At 43.5% G+C, this 17,833-nt stretch overlaps 1 protein-coding gene across 1 annotated transcript in view; it reads right to left on the bottom strand.

Annotated features, from left to right (window-relative positions):
- Positions 1–508: 508 nt before the first annotated feature.
- The window catches only part of DDC (dopa decarboxylase), a gene marked incomplete at its 3' end in the record, with an annotated part of 69,419 nt that continues 52,094 nt past the window's right edge, over positions 509–17,833 (bottom strand). Inside the window, exons 10-13 of the mRNA XM_084247731.1 lie at positions 9,959–9,978; positions 6,781–6,879; positions 4,293–4,394; positions 509–715 (exon numbers count right to left, since the gene is read on the bottom strand). Of these exons, the coding sequence (XP_084103857.1) occupies positions 509–715; positions 4,293–4,394; positions 6,781–6,879; positions 9,959–9,978 (428 nt within the window). The remainder of the gene's footprint in view (positions 716–4,292; positions 4,395–6,780; positions 6,880–9,958; positions 9,979–17,833) is intronic.

Here is a 17,833-nt window from a genome sequence, read left to right as displayed (position 1 = left end):
GTTAAAATTCAGAGTAGAAAAGATAAAACTGTATGCAATCAGTAAAATTAATTACATAAAAAACTTAGGGTCTAGATCTCCCAACAGGTTTTGCTAAGTGGGCAAAGGGTGTGAAAAAGAGGTTGGAAAGTTCATAGAGCCTCTTCTACCACCTATCTCCCCCAACATGGGGCAAAAAGACAGAAATAGAGTGGAAGAAAGTTGACAAACTCCAATGGGGATGGCATTCTTATGATAATCTAATAAAGAGGATTTTAAGATCATCATGGCTCCTCTAGATGTCATTTTAAAGACCCTCCCAGTTGCCAATCCTGCATTGTTCCCATGTGTTTCTTATAAGTTAATACTGATGGCTTCAAGGTTTCCATAACCTACAGGATAAATCTTCACACATGTGAAGTCCAAACATTTCCTTCTACTGCACAGGAAAAGGTTCAGTCTTCCTCTTTTTGGAGGCCATGAGTCCTGCAGTCTTGAGGCACAGGAGATAGCACTTACCTGTGGTGGCTCACTTTTGCTCCTGTTCTGCCAGAAGCAGGTCTGTTGCCAGCTCTCTGATGTGTTCCCAGGCAAGCTGCACGTGGGTAGTCTCCACGGTGCGGGAGCAGATGGCAAAACGCAGCACAAATTTGTCTCTGAGGTGACAGGGGACCAAGTGGATTTTTTTGGCACTATTTATTTTTTCCAGAAGAGCTTCATTCAGTTTGTTGGAACCCTGAAGGCATTCAGAGGATACACGGTCAGATTACTGAAGATTCCCAATTCCACTCATCACAAACTAAGACTTGAGTTTGGCAACTCTGCAACATACCAAAAAAAGAAGCTAGATTGCCACTTGTCTTTCATTTACAGAGGTGAACAGTTCACCTAGATACTACGATGTGGCTCAAGAGACTGCGGTTCTCCCGAGAAGATAATTTCTTTATGTTCTACCATGCAGTCAGAGGACACTTCTATGGTCTAGGTATTTTTTTGTATAGAATGAAGATTCCTAGGTATGTTATCTATAAGTTGATGAACTTAAACAGAACTGGAGTTTCTAATGTACTTGTGAAGCGTCTCTGAGTCCTCACTGAAACATAGAGAAGAAAGTCTCAACAACATAGCAAAGCAGGGCCTCCCTGGTGGCGCAAGGGGTTAAGCAACACACTTTGAAACAATCTGTAGCCTCTGCAGCACAAGTTCGATCCCTCCTTGGCCAGGGAGCTACCTACATGGCACAGCAGACCTCTCCTGTCTTGCCCACTGCTAGATCTAGATCTCCCAACAGGTTTCGCTAAGTGGGCGAAACCCAGCAGTGTATTTCAGTCAGTCTGCCTGTTCTGTTCCCCACTCTGCCTCTGATGAATCCTCTCACCCCCCTGAATCTCTGGCCTGTACCCTAGCTCCTGTATGCATAAATAAATAAATCTTTAAAAAAAAAAAAACATAGCAAAGCATATCACTAGAGTCTGGAAAAACTGCCATGAGCTGTAGCACCAAGGGGTCACTGGTGGACTTCCCCTTCCTCCCTGCAGCCTGGGGTAGGAGCAAAGAGATGAAAGACATGTTTGTGTCAGACAGAAAATGGAAAGCCATTCCTTTCCTGCCTGGGTGCTGCTTCCCTAGACAGTCCATTCTCCCATTTCTTTCCTCTCTATCATTTTTTTTTTTTTTTTGGTTGCCATGCAGTGCCTCCATCCTCTGTGAGGTACATAGTCAAAAGTAGAAGTGGGCTGGAAGTGTGGCCTTGCATCTTTGCTCACACAACATTCACAAGACTGGACTATTCATTGTTCTCACTCTGTCTTGAGAGATAAGAGGCAGGAAGGAAGGGGGGAGGGGAGTCCAGTTCTGCATGACGCTGGTACTGGACCTTAGACCTGTGCCGACCACTCAGCCCTCTTCTGGAACACTGGGTGGGGTTCCCATTGGTGGGTGGGGTTCCCATTGCTGCTAGCATAGGGCCAAAGGCAGTTGAGAAACTGCTGATATAAGTCAGGACTAGATAAAGCTCATCCTATTCTGGCAGAATGCTAGAGGAGGCAGAAATTATGATATGAAGGGTATTGAACTATAGCAGAAAGGCTCAGCTTAAGAGCAAAGTGAGCTACAGGAGACATCACAGGACTGGCTGAGATGAGCGTGAAGTGAAAGGGAATTAAATATGCAACACCAACAGTATAACTGCTTTATGTTAAATAGAATTCATGTTGAAGTGACCAATGACAGAGAGGACTCCAGACTCCCAGACCAAAAGCAGTGGGACAGAGACCCACAATGACAAGATGGTTGTTATGGAGGCAGGAAAGTGATCAGTGCTGTCTGAGTAACATGCCTTCTTCATGTACTGGAAGCCACATTGTTCCACAAAGGAACACTTGCGTTAGCCGAAGAGAAACTTGGACTTAAGAATATGACACACCATCTCACACGGGAGTGGACAGAGACTACATACATGTGGGTTTGGCGTCATCATAAATTACAAGAAGAAAATAAAAGTTTCACCTTGACATGCTTAACAAAAGAAGCCTGTCGCAAAAAGCAACACAGTTATGAGCCCATTTATAACATGGCCCAGAAGAAACAAAGACCAAAAACAGACAGTGGGGGACTGAAATGGGCAAAAGGTTTCTTTTGTAGTAGACAAAGATGCTCTAAAATTCAATTTACAGTCTATGCAAGCTCAAGCCCATGGATAGACAGGTATACTAAAATGTACACTTTAAACAGACAAAGTATGTGTTAGGGAAACAGTATCTCAATTTAACTGTTAAAATTTTAAATGGAAGTCCTACAGACTTTCATTTCAGTAGTAAAAGCCCTGGTAGTAAAAACAAAAGCAAAACAACTGCTTGAGGGCAAACATGGCTAAGCAGGATGTCAAATAATGCTGAGAGAATGACTACATTGGGTGGTGCCATGGCACAGGCATTGGGACAACAGGATTTGAGGCTACTTCCCGTGCCTGCCCAGAGCACCCCTTTTCTGTGCCTCTCCACACATCCCTCAGTTCTCCCTTCTTTATGCTGAGAGAGCTGGTACACCCCCACCCCTACCATACTGCCAGTAGATGTATGAATTCTACTCTCTCTGTGTATTGCTTCTAGGCTTTTCTGTAACTGGTTGTCATCACCTAAAGGCTCTGAGAATCATGAGGGCAGGGCATGGTAAGAGGAGCCAAATTTCTATTGGCAACACCTTGACCGTGCACCTGAGTCATTGCCACCTTTCCCCATGCCCTTCTTGGATTTAAACAGGGGCCGTGTAGAAAAGGGAGATTCTGTGAAAGCAAAGTTGACTAGAATGAAGTCATGGCAAAAGGCTGTAGTCCAGCCTCATTTACACAAGGTAATTTGTAAATGACACATGTGCTGCACGGCCTGAGGCCCTTTTAATAAACTCAGTCAAGGATCCCACAAAGTTGGCCCTCAGCCCTCCTGACTCCTCTCACAGAGCGATCACACCAGTCATGAGGCAGCCATGGAGCAGCCTCCTCAACCACCTGGAAGGGGGCTGTTCAGGTACAGACAGTGTTTCTGGGCTGGGGCCTGAGATCGGCATTTCTTAATCTCTCCCAAATGATGCTGATTCTGGTCCATAGGGTTGATACTCAGGCCAGAGGACACAGGCCAGGGTATTCCAGTGCAGAGATGTATGGATGAAGGAAATGAGGATCAAGGAACTACATGAACAAGAAGTTTAAGAGGACACCCAGGGAACAGTGAAGAGGACACAGAGAAAGTGAATGTTTGCAGGACATAGTTAGGAGTTGAGTGGGGTCAAGACCAGGAAGCTTGGAGAACATACTGGAAATGCAAACCAGGTGGTTTGTCTCTGGGTGGGGGGGGGGCTGTAGGGTAAATGCTTTTTTAGGCTTTTCTGCCCTCCCACCATTAGGATTGCCCTGCCTGATGGGTACCTACAGTTGTTACATTGTTGTGTTGTTTACTTCTATGGGCCATGGGAGGAGTATTGAGACAGTCACTGAGAGAAGGAGAAGCAGGAGAGAGGCAGGATAGAGATAGGAAGAAAGAAAGCCAGAAGAGAGGGAGTGGCTTCCTGGCCCCCCAGCATCCCTGCTTGCAGTATACCTGTTTGCCACACTACATGTAAAGCTCAATGAAAGCCTGAGAAAGCCGTTGAGGGCTCCAAGACTCTCCTTTACCCATCAGCCGGATCATAGATAAACTGCCCTGTGGCCATCCTGCCACTACAGGGGCGGATGCATGATTTGAACACAGAGGTCATGAAGGATAATTACTACTTTATTAGAAAGAAAATGAAGACGAGTGGAATCGACTCAACCCTACCTTTAGCCGAAAGCAGACCAGCCCCAGCGTGACTTCTGCACAGATTTCAAAGCGGGGATCCTGCTGCACCAAAGACTCAAACTCGTGAGACAGCTGGACATGCTTGAGGGGAAAGAAGAAAATCCATCTGAGTGTCTCATCTCCACTTAATTCTCAACTTAACCATCTAGAAAACCTTATTAGGCTGCATATCTATAATTCATTTATATGCTTTTAGCTATTTCCAAATGTTTATGTCACCACTTACCAGCTGTTACCACACAGGTTGAAAAAAAACTCATTACCATGGGGAAAGGCCATGTTCTTCAGGAAAACACCAAGTACCATTTTCTTTTGTTTAGGGAACTGTTTTTATTGCTCCGAAACCATCTATTCTAATTTTAGAATAAGCAATGTGAAGATGTATTTGAACATTCTGGAAAAGACAAAAGCTAACATTTGTGAAGGAGCCCACAGTGACATCTGTGGAGTGCTGGCTGAGGACTGAGGACTCTGCCATCATGTCATCCTCACAACCGTCTACACCGTTACACCCATTTTGCAGGTAAGGAAACCGAGGCTGTGAGTCTACTGTGTTGGCCTAACTCCCATCTTCAGCTCTAAAGTTTCTATAATTATTATTCTACATTTTGTCACCTTATGGAAATGAAATGTCATACTAGAAAACTGCCTTCTCTCAGGGAATAAGCTAACATATTTGATTTCTAAATGTTCACGGAGCTCAAAAGCTGATTCTTACAGGTTGTGATCTGAGAACAAGCTCTCCCTAGTCCAGGCACATGTATTGCTAATTTTAAGCCCAGGAATCCTGCATGTACTGTCACTTGTAAGGTACTCACGGAGTGTCTGAGCAGAAGTTCCATTGCTAGAAGCCTTGCCGGGACTGAACCCTCCTTTTTAAGCAGTTTCATTCACATTAACAAACCCGCTGCCACTAGAGGGAGCCAAAGCCTTTGTTTGGCCTATGATTCCCCAGCCAGGTTGGGGCCGCAGCACTTGCCCAGGGAGACACACAGCCGCAGAAGGATAGGCTTTGATCATCCAGCACCCACACAGGAGTGCAACCCCACTCAGAGTGAGGCATGGAGTATTTTTAACATAAAACAGCTCAATCACAACCAGTTGTCCCTGAACTTAAAGCTGAAATCACTATGCAGAGATAAACCACTAGTTTTTCTTTTTTCTGCAAAGAAGCTTAATCCTCCCTCATGACAATGTTCTCCAGTAGGAAAAGGAGGATCTTTTATCCATAAATCCATACACACACTTCTTTTCTAGTTCTATTCCCAAATAGACTCTCACAGTGCTTTACAATCCCACATTTATCACAACAGTCTTGGAAGGCAGGCACCGGCCAGCTGTGGCATCTGGAGTGGCTGAGTCAACGCTTGCAGATTGATGCCTTGCCCCCTGCTCTGTCACAGAGAAGGGTCCTGAGGACATTTTTCCCTGCCCACAGCTGCACAGCTTCAGTACTAGGACAGAAAATGAAGGGCTAGATAAGTTACTGTTACTGGAGTTAGAAATCAAGTCATGCCCTGTTCCTGTGAAACTTGAGGACCTCTGGCCACCGAGATGTGCCACAGCTGAGGAAGAATGAGAATGGGAGCTATCACTGGAAATCAGGGGTCTTTGCAGATAAATCGGTGGTCCTGGGCAAGTTCCAGTCCATATTTAGGCCACAGTTTCTTCAACTCAGGAAAAATACAAAAAACAAACAAACAAAAAAAACCCAGCAGGTGATCGGGCCTGGAATAGATTGGCAGTTCTAAAATTTTTCTTTCTTTTTTTTTAATGTGTAGAAGAACTGGGGTGTAGGCCAGAGGTGCAGGAGTTGAGAGGATTCAGCAGAGACAGAGTGGGGAGAAGAACAGGCAGATCTACTGAAATACATTGGGAAGAGGAGCAGTGGGCAAGACAGGAGGGGTCTGCTGTGCCATATGTGGCATATGTGGCATAGCTCTCTGGCCAGGGATCAAACTCAGGCCATAGTGTAGCACTGAGACTAACCCCTAGGCCACCGGGGAGGCCCCCCCAGTTCTCAAATGTTAATGTTCATCACAGCTAGCACATTCACAGAGACTGCTGGGACCCTTAGGAGACCAGCAATATACACACTCAAAGTTGGGGGCTTGTTTGAAAACCACAGAGCTACAGGACACCCACTGCCACACAACACAAAGACTCTCCTTTGCTGGAGAAAAGCGTGTTGTGTGCCCACTATTGTCGCTGTTGCCTGGTCCTTGCTACTGTGAGGTGTGGGTCAAGACCAGTTCTGCAATGTTAATGCTGTCTCCATCTCCCAGAGATCATGACCTGCACTCTCCATGGAAGCATCTAAAGGTTTCACAGCTGGGCACTGACCACGTCTCTCCAAATAGTCCAAGCCAACCTTTACCACTATTGTTTATCAAAACATCTTAATTCTCTTCTAGATGCCCCCAAGAAGCCTCTGGTATTCCCCAGATAAACAACAAAAGCAAGTCACCTTGCGGATATAGGCCTGCAGGCCCTTGACTCCATACATCCGGAAAACAAACCACATCTTCAAAGAACGGAATCTTCGACCCAGCGGTAACTGCCAGTGCTGAAATAAAATGCAGAGGAGGCCTGAGTGAGGAATGTTAGAGCAGGTTTCCTTTTCAACTTTTGTTTCTCTTGGAGGCAGCCTAAGTTTCCTGACGGTCACCCCCTCCAGCTGCCATGACTGGGTAGGTGGCAAAGCCAACAGCGCCGTGGTTTTCTTTGCAAAGCTCAGGAACAGATGGGGACATGGGAGCACTGGTGTTCCCTGTGTTCACCCAGGGAGGCTTGTAGAGCCACGGCGGGACTCATGACGCATGGTGACAGACGGGGAGGGCATGGCCCTGCTCCTGGGGCCCTTACAGCCCAGCCGAAGTGGGAAAGGCCTTTCAGTGGCTTCTCTGCCTCCAGGGAAGAAGGAAGAAGGAACAGAAACCCACATCCTGTACTGCACATTTCCTGTGATGTCTTGGCACCAAATTTTAGAGCACTTTTCTCTCCTGCCCCATTGATGTCCATGGAACCTGCCCACCCTCTCACCAGACAAGACATCAGACAATAGGTTGGTTCTCAAGTAAGCTTTCCCATATTTTTCTGTATTTGTCTACTGAGCTTCTCCATCTCTTGCCTTTCCCATGGTCATAAATGTACTGATGCAGGCAAAGGATGACCCATGGGAAGGACACTGGGACCATTTTGGGCCAAAAAAAAAAAATCAAGTGCTATTATGATTTTTTTTAAATATTCATATTCTTGTTTGTTTGTTTGTTTGTGGGACCCTCCTCGCAGGTGGTGGGGGAACGGACCGGCGCTGCAGAGGCTGCGGGCAGCCTCGCAGCCCAGTGCTCAACCGCTGCGCCACCAGAGGAGGCCCTTAAATATTCACATTCTTTCAGAGCTTGTAAAGGAGATGCAGAGGGTGACTCTCTCTTTCTCTCCTATTCCTGGTCCCTCTCCACAGAGCAGGGCTGAGACACAGGCTTCCTTTGGGAAGCAGAGCCCTCACCCAGGACTGTCTGTGCAGGGTGTGCATGGGGTAATAACATGCTGGGGGTTGGGCTCCACCAAAAGCATGCCACTTCTGAACTGCAGTTAAAGCACCAGGGTTCCACACTGGAGGCATCAGCACAGGTGCCTCTGTTTACCCCAGGCACTGCACTAGGTGGAGTTGCCACTTTTGGTGACAACTCTGTGAAGCAAGGTTCATTTTACTGAAGAGAAAATGGACAGGGAGAGGTTGTGGGACTCATCCAGTGCCACAGAGCCCAAATGCGGTAGAGTCCAAATGGCACCCACTGGCACAGAGCTACCTTTTATTTAGCAGAAATTTATTTGTTGTCTTTGAATGTGCAAGTTGTTAGGAGATCTTCAGTAAAATTAAGCTAACTTCCATTTTTGGAAATTCAAAAAGAGGAATCTATAATCGCCACACTAACTCACTAAACAGGTAACTAACTAATTAAGCAAGGCTCTCTAGCATTGCTCAGTACAGATGCCACATTAAGTGCTTTAGACCAAAGTTCTTGGTTGTGTCTTTTAATTAGGTTCAGCAAATTCCTTAGATTCTGCAAACCTCTGTTTCCACATCTATAATGATTCCCACTTTACCCAAGAACAGGTAAATTGCTGGCAAATGGCATTAAGTTTCTGTCTTCAGTCTACTGTTCACAAACATAAACAATGCAAAGCTCCTTTGCCAAAGCTGGTGTCCCACCTTTCTGCTTGGCGCTACGACTGTCCTTATGCCTGCATCCGCTAACGGGCATCAGTCCTGGTGGACCTGCAGTTTCTTTCAGCCCACACTCCCTGCCCCAAATCTGGGGGTCTCTTCCCTAGTCTGAAACAGTGATTGGTTTCCAACCTTAGATAAAATGATGTCCAACCTTATGTTCAACTTTGGACAAAACGATGTCTATGTAATCTTTCTTCCCCACACCGAATGTAGTGTTTCTTCCCAAGGGAAGAGCCTGCGCTGAAAGACAGCTACCCAACATTCACTGTGTAGGTGGAAACCACAAAAGAGCTCCAGAGGTGCATAAAAGCACATCAGAAAGGGCACAATGTTACTACCTCCTAACTAAAACAGCAGTAAATCTGCCTGCAGTCTGGTCAGTGGCAGAGGGATGGGGCTGTGGGAGGCAGGTGACACTTGTGTCTATGAGAAGGGGAGGGAGGGAACAACATTCATAACACCAGACTTGTGTCCCAGACCCTGTGCACACCCAAGACTCAAAGCTAGGTTCCTCCATGCCTGTGTCATTCCTGTTGGTGATTCACTGTGACCTCTCCTACTTTGTGGCAATGATATTCTGAGGACTAACATATTTACATTTGTTTTGTAGGAGACCCGATGCTTCCAAATAATCTCACCAATTTCTTCATTCAGTCCTTCATAAAATATGTCCATTTGTTCTTGGATGAACCCTGAAATATTTGCTGAGATATACTGTGCTGCCCCTGTGTTCTTTCTAGGGGTGCAGCAGAATAGTGTAATTATCCAAGAAGACCTCACAAACCAGGTGGATGTCAAGGGGGCAGCTGCTACATTCTCCCAGACAGCAACAGATGGGCCAGAGGACAGCTGTCCATATCTCACGTATATCTTATACACTGCCTGTGTATAATGCTGGGACTTCCTATCACAAGGAATGAGAAATGGCATAAGGAAGAAGCTGGAACAGCAGACGACTAGCAGAGGAGTTGGAGCTTCCCTTAGGACAAAAACAGTCATCGGAGTGAAGGAGATGTCTCAGGTCTTTTGGGAATGGCAGTTCCTTTGAACGTCCAGTTAGATTGGGCCTGTCATCTCAGAACTTCTTATGTCCTGACTCTTGATTCTCCCACTCCACTCAGGGTGCCAGCTCCCCACACACAGTCACATCTCAGACAGAAGGCCAGCACCTTTACTCCCTGAGGAGTCAGAGTACACAAGTTCCTGCCCCATCTTGAGGACTGTAGACCACTTTTTTTCCTTATACTGCAGTTGAAAGGCCCAACAGAGTTGCCCCTGCCCTGTCTCATGTGCTAGTTATAACTCGCTAGAAGGTGTCTTCCAGCATGACAGCTGGAACAGCTCCCAGCTCTGCATCTGCATTTTGGATTACCACAGACTTGGGATTCCTCCAGACAAATCTCCCACTTACCCTGTAGTCAGTGATCAGTCCTGGAAGAAAGAGAAATAAAACAGAAACCATTAGACATCTGTACTGACACGTAAACCTCATCTTCTTGCATCCTACCCATCATCTCCTGAGCCACACATTAAACCACTGAGGGCAGGGGCTGGGAGCTCCTCCCCAAGTGGCAGATTCCAGTGTAGACCCAGAGAGCAGGGTGCCCAGAACACAAATGAGAGGTGCTGGATTATGAAAGAATATTATTCATTTCACTTCCCACAGTTTATATAAGCATGAAAACCTGAGATTGCACCTAGTATCCAGTAAATTGGCATTCAGAACATGTAAAGCCTTCATCATTCACTCGTGCATATGAAAGTGATTTTGCGACATAAAGAGTTTTTAGAATGTATATATATATATACACACACATAATATTACAAACTCCTGATGAGAGTGCATCATCATATTCTTGGATCTTAGCACAGAGAGACACTGGTGAGTATCATTTGAATCAATTTAATAATCCTGGACTCAGAGCTTCACAGAAGTTATGAAAATTGCTCACTTGCATTTAGTCTCCCCTTGTGCCCAGAACAGTGAATCTCATATCATATGGGGAAAGAACACTGAGCCAAGAGTTCATAGCTGGGAGTTTCTATGTGGTTTTCCTGGGCAAGGAATCAGGTGGAATTATAAACATGAACTGTAGTCATTTTTTGGACTTCTGATCCTCTAATATAGTCCATACAAGACACTTTGTGAGTCATAAGCACCCCCACTTCTTGGGTCATAGCAGGTGTGGCATGGCCATAGTAGTTCTTCACCATGGGCCAATGCACCTTCCACCTTTGATTCACTGTGCAGATTGGTCTTTTTTTTTTTTTTTCAAGAAAATTGAAAATCCTGTTATAATTCCTTGACTGCCATCTGGCTGGTAGATACCAGGTCTTCTCTCAAATAGGATCATAAAAAGGCTAAGATGGAAGAACATGCAGTTTCTACCTCTTGATTTCATGAGTGACCTTAGATGGAAGTTCAAGGTTCCACAGCCTGTGTCACTTCCCAACCAGTGTTTTCTTCCTTATACTATATGGGACTGAATTGGTAAACAAACACCAACAGCAGAGTCCTTAGAATAACCTGATAGGGACTCTTAGACATGAACATAAAAACAATAGCATCCAAAAGCATACTTGGCACAAAATAGACCCTCAGGGAGAATTTTTTAAAAACCCAGGAGATGTTGTGACTGAAGATAAATGCATGGCCCTCCTTTTTAGCTTACTCCACTTTTCCATCTACTATGATAGCCACTACTACACGTGGTTATTTCAATTTAATTAAAATTAGACATTTATTTTTCAATCATACTAACCACACTTCAAGTGTTCAGTAACCACTTGCAGCTTAGCGCCTGCCATGTAGGACAGCACAGAACTTCAGTGTAGGAAATTCTGGTGGATGGTACAACTAGAAGTTTAGGTAAAAGATATTTGACACAGTAGTACCTACAGCCAAACCACCTAATTACTGAAAGAAGGATTCCACCCCTCAGTGAACCTGCTTCCTGAAAAACTGGATGAAAAACTGGTTCAATTAGAAGCATTCTAGCACAGTTCTGTCAACACAGAGAACCCCAGAGTTCTCTTAGTCAGCAATTTCCTATGATGAAGGTTTTACTTACACTGTGGACTACTCAACACGTCTTATGTGCCTAGAAGGTCTTTACAGCTATGAAATATATATTATATGTGGAGAGAGCAGCTTCCTAATTTGTAAATAGCGTACAGTAAAAAAAATAAACACAAACAATGTGTAAGCAAAGACTGGCAAGAAATACAACCACCTATTAACAACATCTTCATTTGGATGGTGGATTATGGGAACTTTCTATTTGCTATTTATTTTTTAAATGTGCAGTTTTTATATGAAAGAATATAAAGTTTATCGGGTGTGGCCACTTTTCCATCACCTACATTGTGAAAGAAATTTGTTATAATTTTTTTTCTCCTTTATTTTGGGTTCTAGTTCAACATCTACCATGGGTCAGTTATTTATATTGGCAGGAGTTCAATGAAACAATATATTCAAAGTGTAAATCAAGCATAGGGATGTGTTAGAACCCCAATCACTGCCACTGTTGTTGTTCCTGATGTTGCTACCACAGTCATCACTCCCTCTGTCCACATTGTGCCAGCAGGGGTAGCAGGACCCCAGTCTACCCTAGGGGCCAGAGGTTCTAATGGGAGAGAAGGACACGTACAAGCAACCGATGAGCAACCTGGCTGTATGCTAGACTTGCTGCTGTGAGGAACAATTGAGGTACAAGTGAGAGGCCACTGCTTACAAGGGGTGGGCTGGGAAGACAGGCTCCCCATGGAGAGAGGAAGGCATCTTACGACTCTTGGGGGCAAAGTGGCCTGTGACCTGGTAATCTGGAGGTATGTGGTATGAGGCAGGGTAGGCCACCAGGGTGGCATGGACAGTTGTGGGAGGTTTTATTTTAGTAGTTAAATAATGAAGAGATTTTATTGAATAAAATGGGTCTTAAAAAAACTCTCAGCATATTTTCATTTCACAATGAAGAAGATTTAATAGCACTAGAATGAAATCCATCCAGACAAAATATATACTTATGTACCCAGTGGATAACTATTAAAATGTAAAGTTGCTATAAACATAGGTGTGCAGGTACCCTTTTGAATTAATGATTCTGTGTCCTTTGGGTAAATACTGAGGAATGGAATTGCACAATTCAGGACACAAAATACAAATTTCTTGAGAAAGCCTACTTTAATTGCTCTAGATACTATTACCTTCTCACATATTTAAAAATATATGGGGCCTCCCCGGTGGCGCAGCGGTTGAGCGCTGGGTTGCGAAGCTGCCCATGGCCTCTGCGACGCCTGTTCAATCCCCAGCTGCTCCCCGGCCACTGGAGGAGGGTCCCACATGGTGCGCAGACCTCTCCTGCCATCCGCTCTCCCCTCAGCAGTGTACTTCGGTCCTTCTGCCTGCTCTGCTCCCCGCTCTGGCCCTGGTGAATTCTCTCACCCTCCCGCACTTCTGACTGTACTCAGTGCTTATATAAATAAAATAAATAAATCTTTAAAAAAATTTAAATAAAATAAAAATACATGTGGAATTTTTCCACCAGGAATATAGTGTAAGTCTGCTGGGCAGGGTGATTTTACTAATAATGCCACCAACTATCATATTCAAAGCATCCGTTCCTTGCTTGAGTACTTTCATCTAGTTGAAAACATGGTTTGTTTTTTTTTTGTTGTTACATAAAGATTTGCTTTTAATGCATATCTGCCAGCAGTCAATCTTTTTCTGACAAATTTAAGGAATTCATGGTCATAATTTGGCAGACACTCTGGAATTATATTTCCCATCTGTCAATTCTATCCAACATAAAAAAAAAACGCTAATGAAATATAAACAACTCTTTCAAGGCAGCTCTGTCATAAAATATAAAATCTTTTCATTAATAAGCATAATAATTTCTATTCTATAACTTTAATATATTATTTAAAATTTTCATTTTTAAAAATGTGCACCTTCATAATAATGCTTATTTCTAGTATGTTCAGTTTTTAAGAAACTTTTTTTACTATGAAACAGTCTACATAGTTCATTATTAATATATGATGTCCTTGATCAAAATTTTGCTTCCATTCTCTGAACCTGAAACTTTCCAATAAAATATTTTTAATGTCAAAAAAAATAAAATGTTAAGTTAATTTTTGGTGATCTGCTTAGAAAAAACAAAATGGGTCATTGCTTGTGTTGATTAATAGAATTTTTAGGGAAAATGCAAAAGCAGATTTTTTTTTTTTGGCCTCAAATAGCCATAGCAAATATTTTGATAGGAAACAGCTTTTCTATAAAAGTGGGATAAAATAAAAGAAATACTGTGTGGGGATTTTTGTTTGTTTTTTTTTAATTCTGAGCCCAATAAAGTTTAATCAGATGTCCTTGGCTTAAATCCATTCCGAGAATTCCTTCATTGTTCTTGAACAACATTTTGCTTTTTTGCTATTTTTTCTGTTTAAGATAATTTGATTTGATTTAAATACCATTTTTTCCCTTTTTGACAGGAAATCAGAAACCTCAAAGTCACTCTTAACTTCTTTTCTTTCACCAATCCTTCCCCCAAGAAAATCACCTGTAGATTTTCCCCTAATTATTCCTTGAATCCTTGTTTAAAAAATTTTTTTTTGAAGTAGTAACATTGGACTATAACACATATAGGTTTCAGAAGTACATCATTATAACAAAAACTGTATGTAGTACATGATTTTCACCATTAAGTCTATGAATCCCTCTTATCTCTAATTCAGGTACCACCATCCCAAGTCAGTCTTTGCAAGAGACATCTAATGTTTTGTCTGTTTTGTCCCTTTTGTGTAGGAACTGCCTCTTGTCCAATTCTATTCACATGGTTCCTGCTGGAGATTACACATTCATATTTAACTTTGCCTATCTATTTATGGTTGATTGGTGTAAGGGCAGTCATTTGTACCAAACTGGGCCAACAAGTTCTTCCTACCATTTTGCTTTTAGGACCAAGAGAGTAAGGTTAATCTTTCTTTAGTGACAATAGATATTTAATGTAAAATATCTAATATAAAATACTGTTAGCTATATTATCTGCCATGTGGATCAGAGCAAGAAAAGACAACCAATTCAAAAACTAGAGAGCAATAAGGAGATAAAGGGAAGAATTGCACTATTCCAGCTTCTTCCAAAACTTGTTTGTTGAATTCTTATTCACTTTGTATAATTTGTTTTATTTTTAAAGATTTATTTATTAATGCATGCAAGAACTGGGATGTAAGCCAGAGGTGAGGGGGATGAGAGGATTTAGCAGAGAGACCAGGGAGCATTAACAGGCAGATGTACTGAAATACACTGCTGAGGGGAGCATTGTGCCAGACAGGAGAGATCTGCTGCGCATTGTGTGTTGCTCCCTGGCTGGCTCAGGATCAAATTCCTGTTGCAGGGCCTCCCTGGTGGCTCCTCTGTCTTCCTGTTCCACCATCTAAGGAGATGTGAGACAAGGCAGTGGCCATACCTTCTGGAGAGTCTACTTTCCTATCAAGAGGAGAAGGAAAGGACAAAGAGATAAGGAAGCAGTTGAAAATTAGCAAAGCAGGAAACTTCTACAACCCCTAGGGCAGGCATAGAATCAGAAGAGAAGGTGGTGTTGACAGAGGTGGTGTTGAATTGGAGCCATCAGTGAGAACTGAAACTGCAGGGGAAGGACTGCCCTATGGGAGCTAAAATAGTGGGGCCTCCCAGGTGGCACAAGGGGTTAAGCACAGAAGCTATCATGCCTTTGCAGCATGAGTTCCTTCCCAGGCCAGAGAGAAACCCACATGGCGCAGCAGACCTCTCCTGTCTCGCCTGCTGCTCCCCTCAGCAATGTCTTCAGTCAGTCTGCCTGTTCTTTTCCTCACTCTGTCTCTGGTGAATCCTCTCACTCCCCACACCTCTGGCCTGTACCCCAGTTCTTGTATGCATAAATAAATAGATCTTAAAATAAAATAAAATAAAATAGCGCCTCCCTGGTGGCTCAAAGGGTTAAACACCACTCTGAAACTATCCGCAGCCACTGAAGCACAAGTTCGATCTGCAGTCGGCTAGGGAGAAACCCACATGGCACAGCAGACCTCTCCTGTCTCACCCGCTGCTCCCCTCAGCAGTGTACTTCGGTCAATCTGCCTGGTCTGTTCCCCATTCTGTTTCTGGTGAATCCTCTCACCGCCACCCCCTACCCCCCACCGCATCTCTGGCCTGTGCCCCAGCTCTTGTATGCATAAATAAATAAATAAATCTTAAAAAAAATATAAAAATAAAATAAAATAGGGGGAAGTGACTGTATAAAACCTAGAACCACAGAAAACACACAGCCTATGTTGGAGATGATGCCTTAGAGATATTCTAAATCCCTCCCAATAAGTCAAAGTAACCAGGTTAAGGAAATTTAGACATATAATTTGCATAAATCAATCTTCTGCAAGTTAGAGCAAATGCATTTGAGACGAGCACAATGAATAATGGTTTTAGTTCATAAAGAGATCTCCAAGTCTATTCGGATTTTAAAAAAAGTTCACCTCAAAATTATAAAACTTTGGGCCTCCCTGGTGGTGCAAGGGGTTAAGACGCAACCTATGAAGTTATCTGCAGCCACTGCAGCATGAGTTAGATCCCCAGCCAGGGAGCTATCCACATGGCGCAGCAGACCTCTCCTAACTCACCCGCTGCTCTCCTCAGCAGTGTATTTCAGTCAGTCTGCCTGTTCTGTTCCCCACTTTGTTTCTGGTGAATCCTCTCATCTCCCACACCTCTGGCCTATACCCCACTTCTTCTACACATAAAAAATAAATCTTTTAAAAAAATTATAAAACTTTAACAAACTGAAGTGCCTGGTTAAATGGATTTTCTTATCTGCCATTGATTAATACAACATAGGCCACATATTTTATTTGCTTCATCTCTGGACCCTAGCTCCCCCTCCCACTCCACCCCTCCACCCCCATTAAAAAAAAAGATTAATTAATGAATCAATAACTTTCTAGCACAAGTTCAATGGGATTTTTGGAAAGGTACGTTGTCAAAACATGTTCTGTTCAATATATCAAACAAAGCATCTTCACTTAATTTTGTCAAAACCAGTGCTAGTAGATAAATGGTCAGAAGGGACATTTTGGTTTTAAACTGCCATGATGATAACTGAGATTGTAATTATTCAAACATGAAATGTATTTTGAAAAATATGAGAACTTTGACAGTTTTGGTTCATAATTTTGCATTATTTTATGCCATTTCCATATTTTTTAGACTAGACTTATTTGCCAAGGCAGTTTTAGGTTCTGATCAGAATAGAATCTTGTTTCTATGTTTACATTGTGTCTGGTTGTGAGGAGACAGTGGCTGCGCTTCTACTTTAGTCGATGCCGCTTCCATTTCTGCCATCGTCTTCAAAATGACATTATTTTCCACAGGGGTCAAAATGACATTATTTTCCACATTATTTTCCACAGGATTCCTCATCAATAAATTAGGAGGGTGGGTCAAATATTCTCCATTCATGGGTCTCCCTGGTGGCGCAGTGGTTGAGCGCTGGGTTGCAAAGCTGCCGGCAGCCTCTGCGGCGCCAGTTCGATCCCTGGCTGCTCCCCGGCCACCGGAGGAGGGTCCCGCATGGCGCGCAGACCCCTCCTGCCGCCCGCTGCTCCCCTCAGCAGTGTACTTCGGTCCTTCTGCCTGCTCTGCTCCCCGCTCCGGCTCTGGTGAATTCTCTCACCCTCCCGCGCTTCTGACTGTACCCAGTGCTTGTGTGGATGAAGAAATAAATGGATAAATAAAAAATAAATGAATAAATAAATAAATCTTTAAAAAAAAATATTCTCCATTCCATGGCCCCCCAGGATCCCCAAGTATCCATTGTATCTAAGAAAACAAAGTGAAGATGACAGAACTTTCACAACTCAGCCTGCCTTTCCCTCCAGGGGCTGCGCTGTGCCCCAGTGAGCCAAGTGGGCACAGTTCTGGCGGCAGAGAGCTTGCGAATGATTCAGGTATAGGTTCTCAGGAGCTCCTTGTGGGAGGAGCTGCCTAGCAAATGGATGAAAGTAAGCCAATCACTGTGGCGGTGGAAAGCTTCCTTGTCGTCATGGTGGTATCACTGCTAAATTTTATTTTTTCTCACATTAAATTTATTATATATATATATACATTATATATATATTTATTACATCATTGTTCATTTTTGTACAAGGTTTGCTTATTCCTCCCAGGTGTAGTCCCCGTAAAATTCCCATCACCAATTCACCCATGCACCATCACCATAGCCCTTCTCCCCGCTACCCTGCCACCATTTTTATCCCT

This window comes from Talpa europaea (genome assembly GCF_964194135.1).
Source record: "Talpa europaea genome assembly, chromosome: 11".
NCBI classification, from domain to species: domain Eukaryota; kingdom Metazoa; phylum Chordata; class Mammalia; order Eulipotyphla; family Talpidae; genus Talpa; species Talpa europaea.
Note: the sequence above shows the minus strand (reverse complement) of the source record. Positions and strands in the feature narration are given on the sequence as shown.